Source organism: Danio rerio, chromosome 21, assembly GCF_049306965.1.
Source record: "Danio rerio strain Tuebingen ecotype United States chromosome 21, GRCz12tu, whole genome shotgun sequence".
Classification (NCBI taxonomy): Eukaryota; Metazoa; Chordata; class Actinopteri; order Cypriniformes; family Danionidae; genus Danio; species Danio rerio.
In genome coordinates this window covers 21143317-21155564 of record NC_133196.1, presented here as the reverse complement: position 1 = coordinate 21155564, position 12248 = coordinate 21143317, and the positions used below count along the sequence as shown (strand labels likewise).

At 35.3% G+C, this 12248-nt stretch overlaps 1 protein-coding gene across 2 annotated transcripts in view; it reads left to right on the top strand.

Annotated features, from left to right (window-relative positions):
- Positions 1 to 12248, top strand: part of nnt (nicotinamide nucleotide transhydrogenase) — a 64938-nt gene that overhangs the window by 17643 nt on the left and 35047 nt on the right. For both annotated transcript variants that reach the window (XM_073934421.1, NM_214756.1), the window contains 5 exon segments: positions 1559 to 1692; positions 3400 to 3591; positions 4998 to 5151; positions 6414 to 6575; positions 11800 to 11910. In XM_073934421.1, coding sequence (XP_073790522.1) covers positions 1559 to 1692; positions 3400 to 3591; positions 4998 to 5151; positions 6414 to 6575; positions 11800 to 11910 — 753 coding nt within the window.

Below are 12248 nucleotides of genomic sequence, written 5' to 3'. Positions count from 1 at the left end.
TACGGTACGGGTCACCTTTATCAGGCTTGCATTTTTACTGACAAAAGGGTACCAATGGTTTGTTCATGTTTTAAAGAATCTGAAAAGATCATTTGCTGAAAGAATCCTTTGCTTATTTGTTTTTTTCCAAGCTTCTTTGTTTTTTCGCTCTTCACTCTCACGTTTGTCCATTTCTGAAAGAATCGAATGTCATAAGCACTTCATTAATCACTCGCACGTTATTATCATCATGCTCAAGCAGCTCGGTATTTCATATATAGATGTACAGTAAAAACGGTGGTTGCTTTTTATTCTTCTACCTTGTGCACAAGCTAGTGATGCATCTCTGTAAACCATTCAGCTGCGCATCTTGCTCTGCCTTTAGGTTCTCTAATGTTGTGCTAGGTACCCTTCTGAAAGGGTACCCAAAAAGTCGTATGGTAAGGTTTAGTCATACACTATTTGTAAACTCAAAATGAAGAGAATCGTGTCCAAATTTCGTGACCGTGATGAAATTCATTCGAATATTAGTTTGAATAATGACCCTATAATTCAGATTATTGGCATAAAAATGCAGCTGTATGGATTTATATTTTTGATATTAGAAAAACCAAAAAGATTTGATTTAGTAACAACACACAAGCAATAGTGCAGTTTTATTAAAAATAAGCATCTAAACATGGCCTTTTATAATAAATCATTTTAGTTTCAAGTAAACCCAGAGCTTGTGCTTCTCAGAGTAACATGGTGTTTTATTTATAGATTGATCTGTTTTTGAATGAATCAATTGAGTTAATGAATCAATGATCCGTTCTTGAGAACAGTCACTTGCATTGTTTGTAAATTAAACATTTTGAATGAATTGTTGAAATAATTGAGACAATGAGATCCTTTAATTCTTCTTTTAACTCTGATCCTGGTTTATTTCCTAATCCTAAAGTTAATACTTGTATGGCTTTCGCTGGCATTTGAAAAGAGAAACCGATTACCAGGCATAACTAATTATATAGGGAATAATTACCAATTTAACAGCTCTGTGGCTGCAGATGTGCTTCATGTTTATTTGAAACATGTTTTGTCCTAATCTCCATAACCAAGATCTAATAAAAATCAGGCAGTGTCCATAGCAGAGCATGTTTACAAAGTTTTTGTGAGTGTCATAAAGAGTTTCTTTGGGTCGCTCTGGCTTTAGATTGGCAGAATGCTGTCTTTCCACTCGCTGTTGCTTTTTCAGGACCTGCTGGCACTCCAAAATCAGTTCCTGAGACTTTTTGCATGCTCATGCACACTCCAGTGTTATTTCATTTCCATCCCTCAAGCTACTGAGCCACCGGTTGGACTTTTCGTACTTAATTCCTACACAAACTGCATACCTGGCAGTTTTAAGCATGCTTGGATTGGTAAAACCCATTCAGTCTGTTTCTCTTTTATCAACATTTTTCTTTTAAAACCAACAAGCCGCAAAGCTCCTTATCTGTATATTAGGTTGCAGGGATAAAAGGCACATCAGAGGAGTCTTATTAAATGCATATCAGTCATGGTTTTGGTTTAGCAGTCTCACTGTGCTGAAATTATGCAGGTCGGAAGGCCCCTGTGCTGATTACTAAGGAAATGGTGGAGACCATGAAAGACGGTTCAGTGGTGGTGGATCTGGCTGCAGAGGCAGGGGGAAACATCGAGACCACGGTTCCTGGAGAACTGTCTGTTCACAAAGTGAGTTCACTACAGCTTGACCATTTGGGATCAAAGATTTTTGCAAACACCCCTTACACTTTGTGTCCTTTCCCAAACCGTATGCATTAAATCAAACGGTCTACATGAGTCTGTAATGGACAAACATATCTCTATTTGACTTATATTTAATTTTTACACTTGCTCTGCCATCAATTTCTTTACCAGCATCATTTCTTATAATAACTACCCAAAACTAATTTAAAAGTTGACTTTAAAAAAAAAAAAATTATTCCAGTTTACAGACTGCCACTGTTTTTTGAGTGGGGAAAAAAAAAAAAAAAAATTTTTTATATATATATATATATATATATATATTATTTTCCATACAAGTACTTTTTATTATTAACATTGCACTGTAATATTTTTGCATATATAATTTACAAATTTCATGTTTTAAAGCCTTGACAACTATATGGAAGCCTGTTATAAAACAATGTGCTCAAATTTGACTTTGTTCAAAAATGGAACAAGTATCAAATACTGTAGTTTTTTTTTGCACTGTCTTTATCAGTCACTACTGATTTTAGAAGCTTTTAAGATGTACCACAAAATCAAAACCAAACATACAAAGCATAAAATAATTTTAAAAAATGAAAAAAATTACTGAAAAGTAAAAAAATTGTTTTATATAAATGTGTATATATATACAAATATACAAGTAAATGCATGTACATGCACATCCACTATAAAGGGACATCACAAGGCATCAACAGGATATCAATAGCGGGTGATACAGGTTATACAGAGAAAACATTTGAATCCGCTTCCTTCAGGTAACCTACAAAAGATTTGAACAACTTTTCAGATTTTCTATAGAAGTTATATATACTATACAAGTACATTTTTCTAAAGCCAAACAATAATACAATTCCCGCAACCATTGTCTAAAATGAGGCCTTTCTGTGTTTTCCAAAAATGAGCTATTAGAAGTTTTGCATGTAATAAACAAAGATAACAATTTCTTATCTGAACTAGTAAAAGTGCTTGTAACAGGAAAATATTTGAAATACAAAGTTTTGGACATTTGGATATGTTTTTATATTGCATAGTTTTAATACTGTGGATAAAAACTTCACTTCCACAAAGGAGACTTCCATAAACAATGGTATAAAGTTCCTATCTCTTTATTGCATTTTATGCATTGATCAGCACAGGAGTATTTAGATTGAATTTGTAAAGCAATTCTTGAGTTATGTTAACTCTCATATTCCATTTAATTTGCAGATGTTTAAACCGTGTATTAATTGTCTGCGTTTGTGCCTTCAGACAGACTCTCTGCCATTGAAATACTGTAGTATTAACAGGTTTCAGCGGCAGCATTTTTATCCTGAATCTCAAGAGTGTAACTTTTTTATGTCTAATGTAAAATTGATTCATAAAAGGAATTCAACTGAGAAAAATGCCTATAAGAATGCATAAGGCTTCATATTTTATTTATCAATACAATATTTAAGTATTAGACATCAAAGAAAGGAGCTGGCAAGTAGAAGATATTTTAGTATAGGTCACCTTTCAAGAAGTAACTCTACAAGTTTGATATTGCAGTTGGCAATATAAGACTAAGCATTACATTTTTCTGTAAAAGCAATGCCATTTATCGTAAGAGAAACCTCTTTCAGAAGCAGAAGAACAATAGTGTATAGTCGTGTTTGTTTGACTAAAATGTTGTTGTGTTCTTTGCTCTAGGGTGTGATTCACGTCGGCTATACTGATATTCCCAGTCGTCTCCCGACTCAAGCCAGCACTTTATACTCTAACAACATCACTAAACTTATCCGCGCCATCAGCCCAGACAAGGAAACTTTCTACTTTGATGTGAAAAACGAGTTTGATTTTGGCACGATGGACCATGTCATCCGAGGTTCAGTCGTTATGCAGGTAAACCTTTTTTATTTATGATATTGTTTTATATTTTAGGATGACATTTTGTGTTTGAAGTTTTCATGTTAAAATGGTAGAACCTTGCTTTCATGTGCATGCATCATTAAACTTTATCAGCAAAATCTAGGAGTTATATGGCTGTCCCAGGGCAATAGTTTATTTCTTTCTTTTTAAATGAAATATTTTTTTAGCAGGCAAAACAGGTGAATAACATAATAATAATATTTTATATTCAGAAACTATGTAAAATGGGCTACTAGTAGATGATGAAATCAAACATGACAATGCTAGTATGAATTTTTAATTTCTCTGATCAATTTTTCAAATTTGATCGGTTTTAGAACGAAAAAGGAAAGTAAAATACAACCATGTAAAAGAGACGTTTTCACTATTTTCAGTTTAAACAGCAAGCCTTAAATTTTAAGCTTAAATTATAGTCAAGGCAGCTGCAAAGCTTGTTGATTCTTAAGTAAAAGAAAAAAATGGTCTAAAATGGTTCAGATTTTTCTGGGCAGATTTAAGAGAAATTATCTTCGTAAAATACATTTTAGTCATCTTTTTTTTCATAAAAAGGTCACGCTTTACAATAAGGTTCATTAGCTAATATATTTACTAACATGAACTAATTATGAACAATACTTGTACAGTATTTATTAATCATAGTTCGGCATTTAATAATGCCTTCTTAACATCCAAATTCATGCTTGTTAACATTAGTTAATGCACCATGAATTAACATAAACTAACAATGAAAAACTGTATTTTCATTAACTAACAGGAATAAATACTGTAGTAATGCAATGTTCACTGTTCAGTAAATACATTAACCAACATTAACTAATACAACCCTATTGTGAAGTGTTACCCATGAAAAATCTTACATGTTGATTTTTGTGGGAACAATTAGGTATTGACTGATCACTGAACATTGATGAACATTTTATGTCAGAGTTGGGTAACAAAATTAAGCAGACTCATCTCGGCATTGACAACGATCAACATCAAACTTTTTTTAATTTGAGACTGCGCAAAGTTTCTTCAGTTCTTCAGTTTCTTTAATTTTATTTGGGGTCTACGCACCTATTGGACTGTTTTAAGGCACGGAGAATCTTCGTTTGCTTCTTAAAAAACAAATTTATTCGTTTTAGATTTTGTTAATTAAGTTGTAAACTAGTCTAATCTCTGTGTATACATTAATACTTAACACCTACACGACTCTGGCCTGCATAAAGTGACATTTTCTCCAAACTGACCATCAACTTAAATGAGTTTGACACCCCTTTAGTTTAAAGGGTGTGAGCCGTTTTTAATTTATGACTCAATATCACTCTGGCGCTCATTGAGCTTTCAAGGAGTTGAGTGCTGGTGTTATTTGAATTCTGGCTCTCTCTGTCTGTCTACAGGATGGAAAAGTGCTTTTCCCTGCACCGCAACCTCAGAACGTACCGGTGGCAGCCCCTCCAAAACAAAAGACTGTCCAGGAGCTGCAGAAGGAAAAAGCATCTGCCGTCTCACCCTTCAGAGCCACCCTCACCACGGCTGGGGTTTATACCGGAGGTAAAACACACTCCATGCCTTCCTCTTCCCACCGGATCTCTCTGGCTCCCTCGGGGTTAATATGAAAGCAGCTCCCCATCATTTCTTTTTTTTTAAAGAGAAAAAGGCCGCTGCATTGGTGGTCTCTGACATTGAACTATGCTAATAAGGCTGTCGTGTACATTTAAAACGGCCTCTCTTTTATTGCCTTTGAGATTAATCCGATTTTTATTTTCCCTCCTTTTATCCACTTTAGCGATCTTGCATTGCTCAGAAATTCCAAAAATAGCAGCTCCCCTCTTTGGCCTGCTTTGTCCTAAGATGTGATTAGACTCTAAAAAAGCCCTGCTAAACCAAACGGCGCACAAATGAATTCTATTGGTTGCAGACGCTTGAGGAACACTTGTGTGAGGAAAGGCAATGTTGGCTTCTCTTCAAAGAGCTCACTTCCTCACTCAGACCAGCCGCAAATACAATTCGCACGTAAATAAACACCGGCTGATAAACAAACATGCAAATGAGATCTTCCTGCCCTTTCATGGTTTGCTGTCTCTGTACGGGCTTTGGAATGGGGAATCCTGTCTTTTGCTCAGAAGGCCGAAATCGCTGCCTTTTGAAATCTGTGATTGGTCACCTAATTGCAGCACAAGTTGTTTTATTTTCCACATCACCTGGGCTTGTTCTGACATCTGAATGCCAGGAAACTGAGATGATAAAGTGCCGGTTGTGTTGCGCTCCTTTTTTTTTTTTCTCCCCCCTCTTCCTCCTGCTGTGTATGTCTGTTGCGGTGAAGTGGTTTGCTTACCCACATGGCCAACGGCTGTAAGCGGTCAATAACCAAATGCTGCTCAATGTCAGTGGAAAGATAATAGTAGTAATAATATTTAAATTGTATTAATTGATTTATTCTTTATTATAATTATTTTCTTATTATAAATGTACTGTAATTTACTATGAAATAGTCCTAACTATGGAAGTAGTTAGTAATATATTTTATTGCATTAATGTATATTTATAAAAGCTTAAATGTAGTAGCTGAAAGTAAAATACATTTAAATAAACATTTATTTATTTGAAACTACCAGAGCTTATATAGGGAGTATTAATTTAAAAAAAATAATAAAATAAAAAAAATGCTAATGGATGAAAATAAAGGTTCAAATAATTAATATTTTATTTCATTTTTCAGAAAGAAATTCAATATTAGCATTGGAGTAGCAAGTGTGTCCAGTTTAGAAAACATTGTGGTATGAGATGTTTGACATGTTGTTATTTCTCCTCAGGTCTGGGTACAGCGATTGGTCTTGGACTATGTGCTCCCAATGCTGCTTTCACTCAGATGGTAACAACCTTTGGCCTGGCAGGAATTGTGGGATACCACACCGTATGGGGCGTCACTCCTGCTCTTCATTCTCCACTTATGTCTGTTACAAATGCAATTTCTGGTAAGTTCGTCAATGAAGTGTATCGCCGTGCCACATTTTCTAATATATTAAAAGTATCTACTAGTTTTCTTATTAGTTACATTTACAATATGGTGTGAAAGGAAGCTTAAATCACTAGAATTGTATTTTTTGAAAGGGTAGTTCACCCAGGATATTTATTAGAATTTTATCCTAAATTTTTTTGTTAAACCTCTGTCAGTTACTTTCTTTTGTTGAACACAATATGAGGTTTTGAAGAATGTTTTGAAACTGGTTATATATAGGGTGATTCAAAGAGAATACCACAACTTTCGGGTTGATGTTACTTGTGTCTGGACGGGGTCATATTGAACATCTATGAACTTTTTTTCTACTGAAAAAAGCCTTCATTGATTAATTCCAAGATGCCATCATGTTTCTTTGACTAAATAAGTTTTGACTAAATAGATTTATATATATATATATATATATATATATATATATATATATATATATATATATATATATATATATATATATATATATATATATATCCAACTCTTAAAATTTAAAATCACTTGTGGATAAGTAAATAGCGAAGGGGGAACAATATCGATCTAATTATTTATTTAACTATCATCTCTTTAGCTTGTTGCAAAAAATCAGGTTTATTACACTGAGAATAACTGTAACTGAATCTGTAACCATGCAGTTATAATCAGTTAAAAAAGAGAAAGAAAAAAAAAAAGAGTATAAAAATGAATACAATAAAATTAATATAGTACATTTTAAGTAATTAATTATAACTAAATTGCTATAAATTCAAGTTAAAAGACTAATGTAATTTATCTTAATGTAATTTATTTTTTACTTTTAACATTGAGTATATTTTGCACTGTCACAGGGTCTTATTTCATCTCAAGTACAGGTCATCAAAGCGTTTGGTTTTCTTCATTTGAGTTTGCCCTTTAGCTGCAGGGGGCTCTCAAGTAGGTGTGAATTACCCACTTCCTTTAATGGTCAGAAAAAGTCACCTAATTTTTCTTCTTGCCACCAATGACTTAGCGCCGGTGATGGCCTGACATGGCCCACCCGTTAAGCAGCAAATTCAGCTCTTCATTAGTCTAGACTTGAGGTCCTCACAGGGCCACATCATCATCAGCCAGGCACATTAAGGATGCTTCTGTGCTTCATTAAGCTTTTATTCATCTCTCGCAGCAGGCTGAGAAACCAGGAAAGGTTCATTGTTTTTAACGAAGTTCTTGGTGGTCTGCATTAAAAAGTCCTTTATGTCAAAAGAGCCATAAACTTCACATCGAGAGTGTTAGGAATCAACCAAAGCAGTTAGTTTCCCTTGACCTACTGCACACTTCCTGTGAATTACTTTATTGGTCTTTTAGAGACAGTCCCTTTTTTATTTGCTATGTAAGGGATAAATAGGGATAAAAAAAAAAAACTGTCAGCCCACTGACAGTTGCTATGCCAGAATAAAGCCCGACAGGAAAGCGAATGCGTCTTGTATGAGACTGAAGGGCTTAATTCTGTAAAAGCAATTGCCTGAATGTACTTTACCCCATTTATTACACGACCACTTGCTACAATATGTAAAAATTGGACCCAAAACTTTGTTCTGAGCTCTAAGAGTTTATAAGTTCTTTAATCAAAGGCAAATCTGAGAAATGAAAATGGCTAAATGGAGTATACACTAACCTACGTATTATTCAGTCACCAAGATGGCACCAAGCAGTCAAAAATGGCGGCAGAGACTGACAATGGTATATAAGGATGTAAGCATCTTTAATGTTGGTCAAGATGATTCTAAGTACCCTGATGAACCCGTGTTATTTAGTGGTTGTCATCTCTGAATAACGTAACTTGGAATGTCATGACTGACCAATCAGATTCAAGTATTTCAGACAGCCACATGAGCCATGTTCCATATTTGACACTGAAATTGAACTGTGTAAACGTGAGTAAGCAGGAATTTGGATTTATTTCAGCACCAGACGTAATGAAGCTCTCCAAAAGTGAGCGAGACGTGAAGCCACTAATGTGGAATTTCTCATTCTCATTGAAAGTGTTGAAGTGTAAAGTTACTCTTTTTGCTCCTGGTGGCTTAGAGTTCATCTCTCGCTCTTTAATCTACCTGAAACTGGTGAATCAGAATGACGCCTCATCTCCTGAAATGACCGTTTGTACATCATCTGATCTTCACGGAATGATCCCAGGCTATGAGATTAGGTTTTTTGGGTCCATTCTGGTCACATGCTCATGAGCTAACGAATGTGTAATTTCTTTAAAATGACCCTTCTTTCCAAATACCTCATCGCTTTTATTCTCTGTGATCACAGAAAGGCCGAAATATTATCCAGTAATCCATTTGCGCGTTTTTAGGCAAGCTCTGACATCTTTCATTTCCATCCAAGGGTTTTATTTTACTGATATCCAGAGCTCTGGATGCGTGTGTGGCGGTTCGTGCCTGCGTCGGTTTACAAATGGTCTGTTGCGTTTCCTGCAGTGTTGTGGTAGCGTGATCTTGGCCCGCGAGCTGGTCTGTGATCAATTGTTGCTTTGGAATTACAAAGTGAGAGGAAATGCTTACCAACAGTTACACACTTCATTGACTTAAGATAGCGCTAACTAACAGGGCCACCTCAGGTTGGGTCAGTCGAGTGGATGCCGCGGAAGCATTTGAAAACGATTATAGAGGTGATGGTTATCAGATTACCCTCAGGGATGCCAGTGTTGTCCTCGTTAATTCCCCATCAGAATGAGTTACAAACAACTTGTTTTGAGCGCTGAGAGTGCTGTACTTCTGTACATGTGATGTCAGCCGTCTGGTGGAGTTAGGAAATGACAGGAGCTGTTGTTTTGGGACTTGTTTTCATTGCTTAAAATAGTCAGCACTAACCGTTTAGGAGTAAATCTGGAAACGGATTCCATGAAATCTGCCAAATTGTCGAGATGTTTATCGGTTTATGCTTAATTAGTCACTATTACTCAGCAACAGCATCTGGCTCAATTTTAGCTTATTGTCCTCCTGTGGACTTTTTATGTTTGGGTAACAAAAATGTCCTTTTAGTGTTTGAAATGAAATCTTAAAAATATTTAAGTGTATAGCAATGTAGGTCGATTCTTAAACATGCCAAATAAACCACCAAATTAAAATATCTGTACACGTCGTAATTGCCAATGGAAAAGCAAAAAAAGTCTAGTGTCAAAACAGGACAAACTACAATGTTTGTGTGTATATTAACAACTTTTTACAGTACATTAAAATACTTCATTTTTAAAATGGTTGGAAAGAAGGTCTCTGGTCCGAGTCCTGGCTTGGCCAGTTGGCATTTCTGTGTTGAGTTTGCATGTTCTCCTCTTGTTGGTTTTCTCCCGGTGCTCCGGTTTCCTCCACAGTCCAAAGACATGTGCTGTAAGTGAATTGGATAAACAAAATTGGCCGTTGTGTATGAATGTGAGAATGTATTGATATTTCCCAATATTGGGTTGTAGTTGGAAGGGGATCCGCTGCATAAAACATGCCAGATTAGTTGGCAGTTTATTCCGCTTTGGTAACCCATGATAAATAAGGCACTAAGCCACAGTAAAAATGATTGAATGAATGAAAATGGTTGGAAAATAGCTTTTTAAAAATACTTTGAAAATATATATGTAGTTTTTCTAAGTACATCAACACTTTTTATTATTTTAAGTAAAAACATTTTACATAAATGTATTTTAAAAAATTCTTACATTTTTAATTGCAAAAGAATATGTTTAAAAACTTAAAGTAAACATTTTAAATGTATTAATAGTATACAAGTCATATAGCATTTCAAAAATATATAATTAAATATACAATATAAAAAGAAAAAAAGAATATAAATATAAATTTTCTGCAATTTAAATAGTTGTGATTTTTGTCAAGTGTCAATTTTTAAAAACTGATTCATACAACATATATTGAGATTTAATAAATTTAAAATAGTATATGTGCATGGAACATTATCTTTAATTGATATTATATTTTTTGCATAAAAAAAATCAACCATTTTGACCTGCTGAATGTAATTTTTAAAGGTTATTTGTTAGCACAGTATTTTTAAACAGTCCCTCTTCTGCCGTCCAAATCCATGCCTCCTGAAATCACGAACACGCACCTTAAAGACACTACAACCCACTAGACTAGTCCATGTCATTTGCCAGTTAGAAAACTTTATAGTACTTTATAATACTATAATTCTGAACCAAAAACTGTATTATATCTAGCACATTTCAGTTGTGTAGTTATCAAGCAAAACTTGTCATAATGTGCAATATTTCATGCAAGTATCGCTGGTTTCTCTCACGCGCTCTGTCCTAAAGCGACTACTGTATGCTTAGTGGCTGGCTTGTGAGGTGCAGGATTTACACTTATTACTAAGCCATACTTGCATGCTATTTCAGACCGAATATTCAAAGTAGCATGGTAAACAGTATAGGGAGCGTGTCACAGGTTGTCATTGTTCAAAAATGAACCAATGTTAATATAAAACCAACTTCAGCTCAGTAAAGCTGGCTAGGCAGAACAGCGCTATTTAATGATGTTTTGTTGTTAAACTAAAAAAGAAAATATACATTATCGATGCTGTAAATGGTACTTTATGAAACTGAAAATAATCACATCAATCTTTGGCTGGAAGATTTCAGTGGCTAAACAACATGTCCATGCATCTAACTCATTCCTAACAACAAAATCTGCATCAGCTTTGCATGACAAATACTATTAAAACATAACATTACCTGTCTTAAAGAAATACTTCAGCCATGGTGTTATGCATCCTCCAGAGTGCAAAAGTATTTCCTATATTGATTCAGGATTTTCAAAAGTTTTGATTCAGCATTTGTGTTTACCGCTGTCACGCTTGAGTCCATGTGCAAACAGTGGATCTGCGTGAATGGGTGTGCAGATATACAAATCTCTTTTTGTTGACAGACAGTTTGGGCTACTTATCAGAATTAGGGGAAATGTTGTCCTGACAATATTTTTTTAGATGAACATTTTTAGGTCTTACACCTTACCAAAAATATAAAAATGCATCAAAATTTAGATCATTTACTTTAATCATTACTATTGAAATGTGAAGAGACTTTCAACTAGCACAATGAAATTGTTTCTGAAGACAATCACCTACTGCACCTTTAACTTTTTGTGGTCCACGGTCACATTTGATTTTCAATGCGCTTCCTTATTTCTCTAGTTTGTGATAACATGGATGCTGTGTGTTTTTAGGTTTGACAGCTGTTGGTGGTCTATCCCTCATGGGTGGTGGCTATCTCCCCAGCAGCACAGCCGAGACTCTGGCCGTTCTCGCTGCTTTCATCTCCTCTGTCAACATCGCCGGTGAGTGCACCCAGTACACAATTACTGTTACAATTACGTAATACGGTTACGATAACCTGCCAACAGTGAAATGAAAGACAATTCTTCACCACTAAAACGCCAGTGTCTAAAAGTCGAAGTATGATTCGCTGCCCTCTGGCTGCCCTGCATCTTGTGCTCATGAGAAAATTGCCGTCCAGGTGGAATAGTTTAGTCCGTCAAACCTCACACCTGAAGCAGGAAATGTCAGCACGGCAGTTTTGCTTCAAAGAGCCTCGGCCATGTCATAAATCAGCCTCCGCTCAAACCCAACCAACGGAGCCATTAAGCAAGAAGAAAAAAAATGGCTTCAAGTGGGC